Source organism: Moschus berezovskii, chromosome 8 (assembly GCF_049115385.1).
Source record: "Moschus berezovskii isolate FMDL1 chromosome 8, NW_MosBer_1.0, whole genome shotgun sequence".
Taxonomy (NCBI): domain Eukaryota; kingdom Metazoa; phylum Chordata; class Mammalia; order Artiodactyla; family Moschidae; genus Moschus; species Moschus berezovskii.
Genome location: NC_142467.1, coordinates 90865998 through 90881697, shown reverse-complemented (window position 1 = coordinate 90881697; position 15700 = coordinate 90865998). Strand labels below are relative to the sequence as shown.

At 51.1% G+C, this 15700-nt stretch overlaps 2 protein-coding genes across 2 annotated transcripts; both read right to left on the bottom strand.

The window, feature by feature from the left end:
• Positions 1 to 8689: 8689 nt before the first annotated feature.
• LOC148777122 (uncharacterized) lies at positions 8690 to 10548 on the bottom strand. The gene is made up of 4 exons (XM_088838383.1): positions 10354 to 10548; positions 10243 to 10275; positions 9746 to 9883; positions 8690 to 8988 (listed from the first exon to the last, which is right to left on the bottom strand). The coding sequence occupies exons 1-4, from the start codon at positions 10504 to 10506 to the stop codon at positions 8866 to 8868; spliced, it is 447 nt and encodes a 148-aa protein (XP_088694509.1). The 5' UTR covers positions 10507 to 10548; the 3' UTR covers positions 8690 to 8865.
• Positions 10549 to 11776: 1228 nt separating this feature from the next.
• Positions 11777 to 15151, bottom strand: CSF2 (colony stimulating factor 2). Its single transcript, XM_055430115.2, has 5 exons — positions 14792 to 15151; positions 14011 to 14225; positions 13869 to 13910; positions 12978 to 13103; positions 11777 to 12207 (listed from the first exon to the last, which is right to left on the bottom strand). The coding sequence occupies exons 2-5, from the start codon at positions 14167 to 14169 to the stop codon at positions 12100 to 12102; spliced, it is 435 nt and encodes a 144-aa protein (XP_055286090.1). The 5' UTR covers positions 14170 to 14225; positions 14792 to 15151; the 3' UTR covers positions 11777 to 12099.
• Between the last annotated feature and the right edge of the window lie 549 nt (positions 15152 to 15700).

Here is a 15700-nt window from a genome sequence, read left to right as displayed (position 1 = left end):
CACAAACAGTCCTTCGTGCTAATCTCTGTCTCACAGCCTCCAACCCAGGGACCCAACCTATGGCAGGCAACCCAGTCATGGCTTCAACACAAAGGTCCCTTCAAAGTAGGAAAGTTTTACCCCTTCTCAGGGGTTCTTGGACTCTACAGACACAGAGCTGAGTGTGTCCAAGTCAGTCTCAGTGTCTTTACTTGCGAAAGCGGCTAGTCTTCATCTTTGTCTGGCCTGGGGTCTCTCTGTTTGGCCAGGACCTTTTAGCTCCTCAGATCTCTGGTCCCTGGAGGTCATGGAGGTGAAGAAAGAAGTAGGCCAGTTGGAGCAAAGTATTATTTGATAACCACAGGAGCACTAGACTACAGCCTCTACCTGGTACTGTCCATTATGCCCACAGAGTCTAGACTCACAGTGGCTCCTAAGACCTCAGGAGGGATGTGGGGGAGCTGTTCACACTCTATGAGGTTTGGAAGCAGCAGTGGTGTCAGGGATATGAATTGATTCTTGAGTCCGGCTCTGTTGCTGAAAACTTGGCCTCTGTTCACCAGTGCTGAATAGAAATGTGGAGACAGTTCTGGGTGAAGTAGAAAAGAATAATTTTCTTGCTTTGCCAAGCAGAGGGGGCCACAGTGGCTTAATGCCCTCAAAACTGTGTGCCCTGCCCTGGAGTAGGCAGTGACCAATCTTAGAGTATCCAGAGTGGGGTGTGACCTGCTGGTGGACACTGATTGGTTGGTAGTGAGGTAATTGGGAGTCCGGGTCATCAACCTGGTTCCAACTGGTCTGGGGTCTATGTGCCTGTGGGCAGCATCAGTTAACTTCTTCCAGCTGGTGGAAGTATCTACAAAACAGCTCAAAGGACATAGCTCAGAATATTATCTCTAATTCTTGGGGAAGAACCAAAAGGTCCTTGACTTTGTTTAATGACTGTGTGTGTGCGTGCTAAGTGACTTCAGTTGTGTCCGACTCTTTGTGACCCTGTGGACTGTGGCCTGCCAGGCTCCTCTGTCCATGGGATTCTCCAGGCAAGAATACTGGAGTGGGCTGCCATGACCTCCTCCAGGGGATCTTCCTGACCTAGGGATCGAACTCACGTCTCCTGCAGCTCCTGCATTACAGGCAGATTCTTTACCACTGAGCCACCAGGGAAACACTTATTTAACAGCTATAATATTATTTTGTCTTGCTTGACTGTTTTCCTTTCTTTCTGTATTTTCTCACTTCTCTGGTTAAACTTATTGTTTGACTAAAGTTTTTCTACGGACAAAAGGCAGGCAGAGGACATGGGTGGGAGGTTATTGTGTGAAGGTCTCATAGGGTCCTGCTCAGTTACAGCTCCAGGGACAGTGAGAGCCGCAACCTGCTCCATTCCTGAGGATCATGGGGAAGGGGGAGTTGTGGCCCTGGAAAGAGCCCCTCGAAGTCTCTGATTGCAGTGCTGGGAAAGAAACTCCAAGAGCCTCTAGGGCTGAGTGCAGGACAAAACTGCCCCCTCTCACCCTGACCACAGCAGCAGCTGTGTCTTTGTCTCTGCTGGGACCCTAAGCCTGTCTGTTCATCTGTCTCCATGTCTGTCAGTCTGTCACTGCCACTGTCTCCAGCTGGTCTTTCCATATATTCCTTCCAAGCTTTGGCTGAATCTGTCAGTACCAGGGACTTGGCCAGTGTGTGTCCATCTCTTACTGTCAGGATCTTCAGACTGTCTCTTTCTCACCGTCATGGGTCTGTTCTATTTGTTTGCCTGTGACACCTGAACTTCTGGACTGGATGACATTAAGGAAAGAAGCTCCTTCCTATGAGGGTTCCTACCCGCTAAGCTCCACGGGGGTTCATTATAACTACCGGACCCAGGCCCACAGCCACGCCTAGTGTTTTTGTTTGGTCTGGAGCCCAAAGGACAGTTTGGACTGCTTAAGGACTCATCACTGTCAATAAGCAGACCAAAGCATCAAAGACACAGTATCCTTTGGAGCAAATGTGGCCCAGGGAATGGCCTGAGACTCTTGCAGCTTCCTGTGATTTCTTCCTGGGTTCCAAAACTAGTTGGTGTGATTTCCAGGGATTGTACCTGTGAGAGATGTTAGGGTCTGATTCACAGGTCTTCTGTGAATCTAGGCTGGGTACAGCCCTGCCTCTGGCTAGAGCTTCTGTTTTACTTGAACACCTGGGAGGACTGACAGCAACTGCCCTGGAGAGATGCTGGTAGGAAAAGGGACCTAAGAGTCATGGGGGTCATTCAGGGAGACCTTCCTGGGTGTGAGGGGGATGAATGGGACTATGAGTTATCATCTAGTTTCTGACTCGAAGCTGTGGCTCTAGCAACAGTTGCTGTTTCCTTGGCCTCCACTCCCAGCACATGAAATGGCACCACCCTTATCCAGCCGTGTTGGCGCAAGAGGCCTGGGTGGGAGCCAGGGCCTCCGCCAGGACAACTCGGGGCTGCCCCAGGCTCTGGGCAGGAGGAAGTATGACACATTGCCAGGGAGCTAGGCTTCCCTCCCTTCTTCTGCTTCCTTTGAGATAGTTTCTAAATCCGTTAAGTGGGAGAGGGAGCAGGCCAGCTATGCTGATGTTAGTTTCTCAGCTTCCCTGGCTCCTGGGTGACCCAAGGTCATCCTCTTGGCTCATCTTTCAGATGCTGATGTTGATAAGGATAATGATGACAGATCTCTGGTTGTGTGTGGAGTACCTTTTAGCCTGGTGCTGATATTTGCCCCACAGAGCCTTTTCTAAACTTTGGGGAAATTCATGCTGCCTTTCCATCCTGATGTCCATTAAACCTATATTTCTATTAATCAGAGGTGAGAAGTGGCTCACTTTTCTGAGACGCTAGAACACAGTCACTGCTGGCACCTATACAGTGAGGGATCCTCCCCAGACTTAGGGGATAGAGTTACAGTTCAGAGCAGAGACCTCATAGTCCCCCAACAGATGATAGTGGTCCCCTAAGGCTTCCCTGGTGGTTCAATGGGTAAAGAATCTGCCTGCAATGCAGAAGAATCAGGAGAAGTGGATTCAATCCCTGGACCAGGAAGATCCCCTGAAGAAGGGCATGGCAACCCACTCTGGTATTCTTGCCTGGAGAATCCCATGGACAGAGAAGCCTGGGGGGCTGCAGTCCATAGGGTTGCAAAGAGTCGGACATGACTGAAGCAACTGAACACACATGCATGCAAGGCCTGGAAGGTAGCCAGGCAAGCCCCAGAGTAAATGTTTAGGAGGAGGATGCCCCGGTATAGGATGTGTCCATCTCCCACTAGACACTGTTCTATCCCTCTGGGAGAAAAACATTAGCTGTTTGACTAGGATGCATTCTAGGCACAGGGGTCTGGGGATGGTAGGAGAACTGCAGCTGGTTCCTGTTCCTGGGACCCAGGGCTGCTGGAGGTAGACAAAAGGCTATAAGCAGTGAGGCTGTAGGGGTCTCCAGGACTGTTTGCCTAGAGTGGCAGGTCTTAGAACAGACCAAAGGAACTCACACTGAGCCAGCAGGGAGCCCCTGGCCAACCTTGGACCAGACTTAGTCGGATTTGTGTTTTGTTTCCCATAGCCAGACTAATGCACTAAAAGGTAAGCCCCTCAAGTGTTGGGTTCTGTGCAGAGCCTGGCATAATTCTTGATACTTTGTAGGATTCAGTAAATATTTTTTGAGTGAATTAATAGGTACATGAATCCATCTGACCGCCTGGAAGCACAGCAGGAGGGATCCATCTAGAGATGAGTGTCCATGGGACAGTCTTGGTAGTCGTCTGTGGGGATGCAGGGTGGGTGGACCAGGGTGAGGTTCTGTGATAGAGAGAAGTGGAAAGATTTGACAGGGGGCAGGAAGGTGAAAGCACCAGGACATGGCAGGGCACTGACCAGGGAGCTGAGACCCCAGGAGGACCCCAGACTGGTTTGACCTGGTCTCTCCTCTAGGACAGTGGCACTTCACAGTTTAGGCCCTTCTTGAGCTGACTCTCCCAGTGAGACACTGGAGACACTGAAAGTCGAGGCAGCCTGCCCAGAGCCAGGACAGCATGTGGAGCTGGTGAGCAATAAGCTAGCTAATTTCTGCTCTTCTCAGTGCACGTGCTTCAGTGCAGCCTGTCCAAGCTCAGCCTCCCAAGGACAGTCCCCTCAGCCCTGTGAGCAAGGGCCAACCTTGGACCAGACTTAGTTGGATTTGGGTGTTGTTTCCCAACAATTGGCTTGTCAGAATGTTGATGGTTAGGCAAGACTGAACAATGTAGAGAAGAATTCCAATAATGATGAGAATGTTCAGGAAACAGCTTCAGATCATGTGAAGGGAAAGGAGAGATCCAGTGTCTGATGGACAAACAGTACCTACAAAAGGCAGGAAGACCAGCAACAATGTTGTTTATAAAAGACTTCCTTGGAAAAAAGTGTGACAGTACCAGCTAAGCTAAAATATGTAAATCCTATGACCCAGTAATCCCACACCATACTCAACATTTCCAACAGAGATGCACACATACACTCACCAAAATACAAGAGTGTTTGTAGTTGCTTTATTAATATTGACCAGAAAGCCCAAATGGCCAAAATATTCATCAGTAGAAAGATAAGAAAATGTATTTGGGATGCAATGGAATACACACCGAAACAGAAAGGAACAGACTACAACGACATGCAGCAACCACAGAGAGAGAGAATTTAACAGAAGTCAAACATAAAAGAGAGTGCAGCCTGTGACTCTACTTCATCTACGTTCAAGGATAGGCAAAATGACGTATATGGTGATAGAGCCTAAAAGGTGGCTACACTTATGGGAGTGGATACTGACTAGGAGGGAGAGAGCACGGGAAGCCTCTGGGTGCTGGAAAATGTTCTCCGTCTTGCTCCGAGTGCAAGCCCACTTTTATCAGTATAAACATATATAAAAATTCACTGAACTGGACACTTAAGATTTGTGTACTTTATTGTAAAAGAACTGATTTTTTTTTAAGTAAAATAATTTTAAAAGACTTTTTTTCAGCCTCTAGAAGAACCCTAGGATCTTGAAGGAAATGCCAACCTTCACATTAGGTGAGGGCTCAGGAGCCAGCTTCGAGGGCAGAGCCTAGGGAGTTTGTGCTCATCTTCCTTTGAAGTCAAGAAAAAGAAAAGGGAGAAAAATTTTTGATTAATCATTTCTAGGTTGAAAGAACAGGTCTGGGCCAGAGATAACATCAGTGGCAGCATCATGAAACTGTTTAACTGTTATCTCAAACCACAATGAAAAATAACTTGTGAAGCTGAATCCTTACTGGCAGCCATAACTCAGGGGTCTCCTCATAGGAGGGAAATTGGTCAGCCTTTTCCGAGGGCGAAGTCTGTGCCCAGTAGCCCTTTCAGGAGCCTAGAAAGAGGGCTTCTGTGGAACCAGGACTAGGAGTCTCTGTCTGGCTCACCTCCTGTGTGGTCATGAGGAAGTCCCAGGTCTTTCTGGATCTTGGGGCAGAGAGCTGCCAGCACCAACAGTGGGTAAGATGGCCCTTCCTCATCCTCAGCTCCCCTCTTGGGGGTTGGCTCTACTCGGACTTGCTCTGCAGAACTGGATGCCGTGAGCATTCCAGCCTCCCCTCTCTTCAGAGGAATAGGGCCAGTATCAGGGTGCTCTCAACAGTGTTCTGACCTAGACCTTAGGCGTCAGGGCCCTGCATGTAGCTGGGCCTCCTTGTGTCAGGCTGGGGCCTCTCTGTCCCTGCCACAACCCCACTTCATAGATAAGAGAAAATGGAGGCCCAAGACAACCTACATGCCAGATTCCTTATTTGTGAAGCCCACGTAACAAGGTGGGAGGGTTCCGAGGAGCTGCTTCTGGAGCTACAACAACCAGCCTTGTGCGTTCAACACAAAAAGCAGCTTTGCTCAGAAGCCCAGGTAGGAACAGTATGTAGCTGGTCCATGCAGCCCCTGCCTTCCACTTCCAGTCATATGGATTTGAATTCCCAAGCACACACATATGCAGGAAGCCAGAGGTGTAAGGACTCAGGCTCTGATTTCCAGGGCCAGTCCTGCTCACTTGGGGCTGGTTGGCAGGCCAGCTGTATACCCCCAAAGTGAAAATCCCTGCACAGGACAGTTGTAAAGATAATCGAGGAGGCCTGAACAGCACCTTGCAATCTCCAGGCCCAAACTGAGAGCTGCCCTGCCTGCCAAGGAGGAGCAGACAGGCCTCTTTTGCTATCCATGCTATCTCAGCAAGTATTGGTGCTCCGGACCTTCAGACATGGGTTCAGTCCCTGGGTCGGGAAGATCCCCTGGAGAAGGGAATGGCACCCCACTCCAATATTCTTGCCTGGAGAACTCCATGGACAGAGGAGCCAGGCAGGCTACAGTCCACGGGGCTGCAAAGAGTCGGACATGACTGAGCATGCACGAGCATGGGCTGTGAAGGATGCAGGCTGCATTGTAAGCTGATCACCAGCATGTTGGCTGAACAACCAGTTTGGGGAATCAGTCGACGCAACGCAAGCCACCACTGAGCACCCCATTTATCTGGGGACACTGAGGATGCAGATTTTCTATATGCAAAGGCTCCATATGATGCCCACTGACCTTGACCTTCAGCCTTTCTCCTCCAAGGCCACACTCAAAACCATGACAGGGTAGAAAACCAAGGAGAAAACTCAACCTGCCATCCCACCATCTAAATCATAATCTTAGTTTCCTTCCAGCTCTTGGCCCACAGCGGGGTCATCCTGGCAATAATAGCATTCTGGGCCTTTAACAAATGCTTTGACATGTTGTCATGGTAGATTCGTGTCCATTGTTTCATTTCATGGGCAGGCAGATTGTTTCTGTGGAGCTTCTCTCCTCTGTCTTTCAAGTGATCTCCCTGAATGTGAATGCAGAGTCAAAGGATGTGAAGACACTGTGGCCCTGACAGAAACGGCCATGTGGCTGCCAGTGGGGCTATTCCAGTTCTCACGGCCTAGCCTATGAGAGAGGACTGCCCTGCTGCTTTAGTGAAAAGCTTTGATTCCTGGTTGCATCTTCAGTACCATTGATTTCTGAGGCAGGATGGGGCCCCCAGGAAGCAGAAGGCTATAGCACGTTTGGGTGGTCCCTGGGGAGATCCCTGTGAAGGAAAGGGACTCTGTGTCCTGGGAAGTCTTGATGTATGGGTGAACCCATCTCCTCAGACCACGTAGCTGAACCTGAATCACAGAGCCACCCTCAATGTTCTGAGATAATTTGGCCACTTCCCTCAGTCACACTTGAGGCTGACCTCCAGCCTGAAGTGGTCCTCACAGTGGAGATGAGCTGGAAGTGGTCTGAAAATCGTGGGGCAAGGGATGAGGGTGGGGAGGGCTGTAGTGGGTCTGTGTGCTGGCTGCAGGCACAATCTGAAGCTTTACAGCAGAGTAAGGTAGATTTGCAGACTCTGTACCAGTCCCACCTGGGCTTAGTTGTGGTTACAGCTTGATGCCTATTTATAGTCCAGAACAGTAGATCTTTATCTTTCCCAGTTTGTTGAATGAGTTCATGGTCTGAAGGTCTGGATTGTAGTTAGCTATTTGGATTGTGGAATAATTAGTCACCTCTAATAAATGGTTCAAATAATTAGGGTTAGGGTTAGAATTGAAAGTGGGTAGGGGTCAGAGCCTGGTAGCCCAACGTGGCAGCATTTCAAGACCTGAGGGACTGGTGGATCCCCCACAGGCACGGCCCCATGCTTTGGGGATGTGAGGATGTTAATAGTTGGGGAGTGGGCTGTTAGGTCAAGGAGATGCTTGGAGAGTGTCCTTGGAGGGTTTGTGAGGGGCTCAGTAAGCCAGGGGAGGAGAAGACAATGGCATCCCACTCCAGTACTTTTTCCTGGAAAATCCCATGGACGGAGGAACCTGGTTTCAGTCCATGGGGACGCAAAGAGTCGGACGCGACTGAGCGACTTCACTTTCCCTTTTCACTTTCATGCATTGGAGAAAGAAATGGTGACCCACTCCAGTGTTCTTGCCTGGAGAATCCCAGGGACGGGGGAGCCTGGTGGGCTGCTGTCTATGGGGTCGCACAGGGTCGGACACGACTGAAGCGATGCAGCAGCAGCAGTAAGCCAGGAGAGGGGCTTTGAAGTCAGTTGTTCGCTGGTTGAGATGAAGCTGAGGGTTTGGAAATGTTCTGAGCCCCCATGGGCCCCTAGCCTGGTCCAGATCCCCCACTGTGCTGAGTCCTCTGTGAGTAGCCTGAAATCCCCCTTTCTCCTGAGCCATTTACTTAGGGTTGACTCTTCTGTCGCCACACTGAGTCCTCAGGTTGGGGGGTGGGGAGGATGAGGATCAAGTGAACTTAGAGCTGCAGTAGAAACCCAAGTAGCTCCGGAGGGCCTTGGACCTTTGGATCAGGTGTGGATGGGTGCTGAGTGAGGCTGAGAAGGGGTGTCTGGGAACAGATCTGATTTGAGTTTTAAAGGACACAGGGAGAAGAGGAGCAGTAACAAACTGCACTGGCGTTGATGGAGTCCTACCATGTGTCCACTGGCCCTGGAAGCACATCCAAGGAGCAGATGAGGTGGGATTCCCACTCGCCTTCCTGGGCCTCTCTTCCTGAGAGACCCCTGGCCCTCCAGGTCAGGAGCCTTGGTTACGGGGCCATCAATCCCAGCCCCTTACCCTTCTCAGTCTATCAAGGTCCCAGAGAGACTGAACACTATCAACACTCTTACCAGCATTTCCTTACCCCAGCTTTATTAAGGCAGCAACTGCTGATGCATCAGTTACAGAAATATTTCCTCAAGCACACCCCTACCGTTACCCACCCTCAGCCCCATCTACTGACCCAGGGCCAGCAAACTCTTACCCAACCCCAGCTGTAAATTGTTCCTGAGGCTCCTCCAGCCCCATCTCCTGAAACTCTCAGGGCATCAGGACGTGAGAGGACGAGGTCTCAGAGGATGCCCTTGATCCCTTTACAAGATTTCCATCCTTCTATAGATATGACAACACTCTGTAAAGCTTCTTTGAACTTTGAGAAGTTACTTTTTTCAGTAATACAGTTGTGTCCTGTTAGCTAAATAAGAAACACATAATTAAGTTATCTTCCTAGCAGGAAAAAAAAAGTAAAAGCAAACCCTGTTCTCCCAGTCATAAGGACGCTGTAAGACCCACCTATCTACCTAGGAGGTAACTCAGGTAAACCCTCCCCATCTGTCTAACTGGGCACCGTCTGGTGATAGTAGAGCCCCAGGACTGAGGATCATCCATAGCTTTAGGGAGAGACCCAGCAGAGTGTGGGGAGGTCTCCTGGCTTCCCAGGACAGGGACACAAGGACATGCAGGGTGGGAGGACACAGGAGACAAACAGTAAGGTGGGCAAAGAGCAGGGAACCTCAGTCATTTTCCCACAACATCCCCCGCTAAGCCACTACCCATCCCCACACCATGGGCTCCCAGTGGAGCTCCTTAGCCTAAGAAGGGGCACCAAGAGCAGAGCAAACCAGAGCCAATTAAGACTCGCCACCTGACTGGGGTTGGCCCTGAGTGCCCTTCCCTCTCCCAGGCTGAGTCCACACCCTGACCTGTCCCACACTGATTCCTGTGTGTAGGGGCTTGGCAGAGGGTAAACAAAAATGTCTAGAATAACCCCTGAATCCCCACTCCCCTAAGCCTCAGTCCCTGTCAATGAGTGGACTCCTTTTGGATGACAAATTAGTATCTGAAGCCTCACATGTGGCAAATGGGGGCCCTAAGAAGCCGTTTGCCCTACTGGGCCTCCGGCTGTGGTGGCGAGAGAAATGATATCTCAGGTTCCCCTGAGAACAACTTACTTTCAGCTTTGGGCAGATTTCGGTGAGTTGCCTCATGTTCTTACAGACTTTTTGTATGTGACAGTCATTCTTGTGTTTCGTAGAGATGTTATTCAGGGTGGAGATGAAGCCCTCTATAAACTTCCCATAGCAGAGTTCCTGAAACAAGGTTAGGGGCATTGAGTTGAGGGTCTGCTGACCCTCAGCCTCATCCATCCCTGGTTACCCTGGACAGATGGAACCCTGGACTCAAATTCAGGCCAGGGTAACCAGGGATGGTTGAGGTTTGCAGTGGGTTTCTGGTCTCTCCCTAGGCATGGGGCTGCTTTGGGGTAGTGATCAAAGAGCCTGGCAAAACCTGGCTGCTGGTTCATGTGCTGCCTGAGCCGGAGACTTCATCTTCAAACTCCCAACTTTCTCCCCAGAATTTCTTGACTCACAACTTTTGTTCTTGTCTCTGCCCTGGGATTTCCCTTTCAAGTGGGGTCAGAAATGACCATGGGGTGACTGCTCCTTACCTCACTGGTGTTCTGAGGCCTTTCGAAGGAACCCTGGAAGCAGGAAAAGTTGGTTTGAAACACAGAGGGCCACTGAGAGCAAAGTGATGTTTGATGAAGATCCAGACTTACCTTGTACGTAACGTTGTCAGCCATGAGTTCTTTCTCAATCTCAGCACAGACTGCCGTGTGATTGTCCTGGGTAGACCCACTGACTATCTTCATCGGGGCGGAATGGCTTTCCAAGACCCATGACACACAAGCCAGGAGCACGTACAGGTACATGGTATGACTTGAGGGTGGTTCCAAGCTGATCTGAACCCTGGGCTTGATAGCATTTCTGTGAGGAGATGTACCTATATATGAGAGTCTGAGGAAATGCTAAATCTCTTATCAGTTATCATTGGTTTACGTGGAAGACAGCGAGAATCTACGTTATCTCTGGGCAAGATGTGTTTTTCATGCATTTTCTATGACTACATCATACTCTGTGGATTCTTGTCTTTGCTAAAATTCAGGTTTGATCTAAGAATTTTTATTTATAATTGCATCTAAAGTCATGACCTTTCCGCCTGTGTGTGGGGCAGGTCTTTGACCGGGACTGGTGCTGTCTACAGTTGGTGGTCTGAGCAGAGCAAGCAAGTAGGGTGGAGAAGAAAACCAGGCAGGAGCTAAAACTCACCAAATAAGCTTCCCCAGGCCCACCCGTCAAGGTAAAGGCTGGCCATGTTGCCCACTTGACACTTAGGGAGAGATCCACTTCCGCACAGACCCCAGAAGGGACACTGGAGGACAGGTTCAGGAGCAAGGCCTCCAGCCTTGCTTGCTTGACAAAGCAATGGGAGGAAGGAGAAATACTGTTTTCCCAGTCTGAAGTCCATGGATTTCGGGGGAAGGTGCCGGATTGCATGCAGAACTTCATGTAAAACCAAAAACCAACTCAGAAAAATGCCACCAAGAGCCATGTACAAACAAATTATGCACTTACATTCTGACACTCAAAGATTAAGATCACCCATTTGGGGGAAAGTTTGGTAAATATGCTGAGCTCTGACCCCTGTGGTTTTGTTTCTTTTTCCCTGAACAGCTAGTCTATCTGCTGGTTCACGTTGGGAGTGGTTGAAACCCTGAGTGTGAGGGGCAGGGCATGGCCAGGGTCTGGGCCTCTGAAGGGCCCATTCAGCCAGTGACCAGCCAAGCCTCAGGAACCCCCCACCTGCCCAAGAAGGATGATGACCCTACTCTGGAGCAAGATTCCCACTGTTTGGCTCTCTTGGCCTTCCAAGTGAACCTGGAACCTCTCTCTGGGTTGGGAACCTTTGAGCATCGAGGAAAGCATGTCCACATGTGCAGAATGTCATACCCAGCTGGGCTCCCGCCTCCCCTGTGCTCTGACAGTGCTGTCTGTCCAACTGTGCCTGATGTGCAGGCCCCAGCCCCCTCCCCCAACTCCCAGCTTCCTCCCCTCCTTGCCCTGGGCCAGGGAGGACAGCACCTTGAACATTTACTCATGGTTGAAAACAAACTGGAAAACTGCACAAATAAGAACAGACTTTTAATAATTTATTATTATAGAAAAACATCTTGAATAAATATGGGGTATGAGCTTAAATAAATAAATAAATAAATATTAAAATGCATAAATATATAAATAAATATTACTGATCCCTGCCAGTGTAAAACATTTCCCGTTTCCCCTGCCACACCTGTATCAGGGTCAACATGGCCCTGAACAAGTCAGTGGCCCCCTACAGCTCTGGCCCTCCCTGTGGTCCCTCCAGTGTGAAGATCCTGAGTTTTGTTTGGCTCTTTGTGGGTAGGAGGGCAGCAATCTATGAGGTAAGCTCCCAGGCTGGCTTCCGGCTAGTCTGGCCTGCTTCACTTCTGGACTGGTTCCCAGCAGTCGAAGGGAATGATAAAAAGGAAATCCTTCAGGTTCTCTTTGAAACTTTTGAAGGTGATGTTCTGGGTTTCACAGGAAGTCTCCTTAAGAAAGAAAAGTTAAAAAAAACCCTGAGTCCAGGCATGAGTGGGTAACATGGGGGAGGCATCAGCATGTTCTTTGCTGCCTCTTAGAACTCAGAGGTCAGAAGGCCTGTCTGGGGCCCGCCTGCTGACGTGGGTCAGGTGACATCTTGCCACCCATGTGTCACCCAAAGGGTGCACAGCGCTGTCAGTGGCAGCTGGACCAGGGGCCCAATAAAAGTGCAGGACAGACACTGGGCAGCTGGGCCCCTGTGTCTTTGGTTCCAGGCCAGGGCACAAAGCTGAGCCCCAGCTGTCCCTTGGAGCCCAGAATGAGCACATTTCAAGGCCACAGACCTCACTTTTCCCACAGGGAAGGAATGTTTGGGGCCTTTTTCCATTCCAAGTAAGCTTTCCTCCTTGCTCCGATGCAATCCAGGCAGCCCAGGAGGGACCACGGGAAAGTCCTTTTAGGAGGAGGCACTTGGGCCATGGAACTTCCTCTGGGCCTTAGGCAGGTCTTGAGTTTCCTTGTATTTGCCTCACCTCTGACATCATTAATGGTAATAACAAGCAAGGTAGCAGCTCCCGCTAGGACATGATACAGGCTCTCAAGCTCCAGGGCTTTAACACTTAGAGTGGTTCCCTCTCAGGAAGGGCTGATCATTACAAATCTTTTGATTCAAACCATTTGGGGTCCCATATGCCCACAGCCAAAGGTCTCTCCCCACTATTTCTCCACCCTCCTCGAATGAGACCTTCCTGCTTGGGGACCTAATGGGGGCACTTACCTGGGTGGGGGGGCAGTGTTGCTTGTAGTGGCTGGCCATCATGGTCAAGGAGCCTGTGAGACTAGTGAGGCTGCCCCTCAGGCCCTGCTTGTACAGCTCCAGGCGAGTCTGCAGGCATGTTGGCTCCTGTGGGAAATATCCATTCCTTGGTGAGCAGTGGCTGAGTGTGCTCTGCCCACTGATAAGGGCCAGGAGATTCCACAGTTCAGGTAGCTCCCCCACCGAGCATCCTCCCCATCACTGCTTCTTGTTCTCATCCCACTCTCCCAAGAGCAGGGCCTGGGAGGGGCCCAGGATTATTCCTGACTAAGCTCAGGCTAGGCCCTGTCATACACACGGCCTTGTCCCCCCATCCACTGCAGACAAGTCTGACTCGCCCTCACCACTCAGCTCAGGCCACCCCCACCCAGCCGGCACAGCCACATTCCCTCGGTCCGGTATCTCAAGAGGGTCCCAGCCCCCAGAAAAGGAGATCGCTGGTCCTCCCACCCTTCAGGGGGAAGCGGGTGGGGGGCTCGCCCAAACCTGCTGTGTGAACATAGTTGCTCCTGAAACCCTTCTGTGCCCTTCAGTGGCCAGCATGGTGTCCACAGGGCTTGGTCTCAGGGCACAGTGAGTGTCCCAAGTCCATACCCCCTGTCTCATGACATAACCCTCACCTGTCCCCTGGTGACCCCGATACCCTTGAACACTAGGTCTGTCCATGGCTGCTCAGCTAATAAAGGAGTCCACATGACTGCCACAGGGGTAAGGCCTCCTAAGCAACCCTCCTTCTGGCAGCCAGCTGGCTGGAGAGAAAGTGGACAACCCTGTTGAAGGTCCATCTAAAATGGAATCAGTCCCCAGGGCAGAGGCCTTTGGGAAAAGGTGTGTCAGAGAGAAGCATCTTACCTGGGAGTCAAACATTTCAGAGACGACTTCTACTGTTTCATTCTGTAGAAAAGGAAAATATTCTGTTATTGAGCTGACAGGCAGGATGAGTCCAGGCCAGCAGGGTGGCCCAGGCGTTGCCTGTGCTCCCTCCCTCACTCACCATCACAGCAGCAGTGTCACTGCTGTGGTTCAGAAGGCTCAGGGCCTCCTTGATGGCATCCACATGCTGCCAGGGCCGGGTGACAGGGCTGGGTGGGCGAGCGGGTGCGGAGAAGCTACAGACCACAGTGCCCAGGAGAAGCAGGTTCTGCAGCCACATCCTCTTGAGGACTTTAGCCTTTCTCTCTGAGCACTGGGCTCACTGGCAAAAGAGCTCTTATATACACAGTTAGAGGAAATGATTAATGGTGACCACAGAAAGCCAGGGAGGCGGGGGAACTACCTGAACTGTGGAATCTCCTGGCCCTTATCAGCTACCATGGAACGGTGAGCCTTTCCCCCAGGTGGTCAGGCTCGGGGGTTTTCACTAATGAGCCCTTCCAAGAATTGGCAGCCCACCTGCCTGCTTTCTTGAGACTGCTTTCTCCAGCCCTCCCCAGCAGTCTGACCTGCCAAGGCTTCCCCCCCTCCCTCTGAGGGGCCTCTGGGTACAGCTTGGACTTCCTGGCCTGAAGTGGCCAGGGCGGGGCCTGGAAGACGCTGGATTGGGCTTCTACCCCCGCCCCCACCCTTGGCTCTCCATCCTGCCTGTGTCCCAAGAAGCCTTTGGGCTGGCTAAGCTACACTGGGGCCCATTCCGACCCCAGTCTCCCCTTCTCCTCCTAGAGCCCACAGCTCTGGCCACAGTGAGAGATTGGAGTGTGAGGAAGACTCTCACAGGCCTGTCTCACTGCCCGCCTAGGCAGATTCCAGCCCAATGACATGGTCCTGCGACAGCTCACCTCAGCTCCTACCAAGAGTCCAGAGCAGTCAGCAAGCTGTGCCCATCCAGGGCCCTCTGCCTCACAGCTCCTGCGAGCTTAGGGAATAACAATCATATGCATGTCCAGCCAGAAAGATTGCAGAATGTTCCTCCACGGTGAAATCTCATCTGAAAGCAACAGTCCTGGTGTACACAGCCATATTCAGCTCCCAAGCTGCATAGGTGGGTTGGGGCTCTCAGCTGGGGTGGGTCAGTGTTCTGAGTTCAAAGCCTGCCTCCAACACCACCTTGCCGAGTGACTCTTCAGAGTTGTGTGAACCTCACTTCCTTCTTCAGGGCATGCTGTCCCCTTTGAGTTGGGCACTGTGCTCCTATCTACAGCCTCTTGCAGGCACCAGCAGGGCTGTGGCTGCATCCATAGGAGGTACAGGGGACAACAGCTTCTTAACCAAGGTTCTTCCAGTCTTAACTTCCTACGTAGACCCAGTGCGAGCCCACCTCCAGCTCAGCAGCCTCCCTGTGGAACAGGAACTGCTTCTGGAAAGGTCACAGGCTCTTGAGGGGCTAACAAGTGTTTGATTTTCACAATGGACTTTGGAGAGGACGGCGTGAGTTGGTATTTACTTCCCCATGCTGTAAGTTTTATGGTTGAAGGGGTATGGGTCCACACACTTCCGTATCTGAGTGTACATGTGCCTGTGTGGTTGCTGTCTATACTTACAGGGGAGGGTATTTTATGTGAGGTGCATCTGTGTGAGCCTTCATGCCTCTGCAGGTGCCTCTCTGATAGGGGAGGAACTCCCCACATGGGTAATGATGTCTCAGGGCCCCAGATGCTGGTTTAACCTTGATTGATGGTGTCAGACATAAGTGAGGACATGCTGCTGAGCCCCAGTGGACAACCCTGGGGAGCAGGTAGAACTCACTG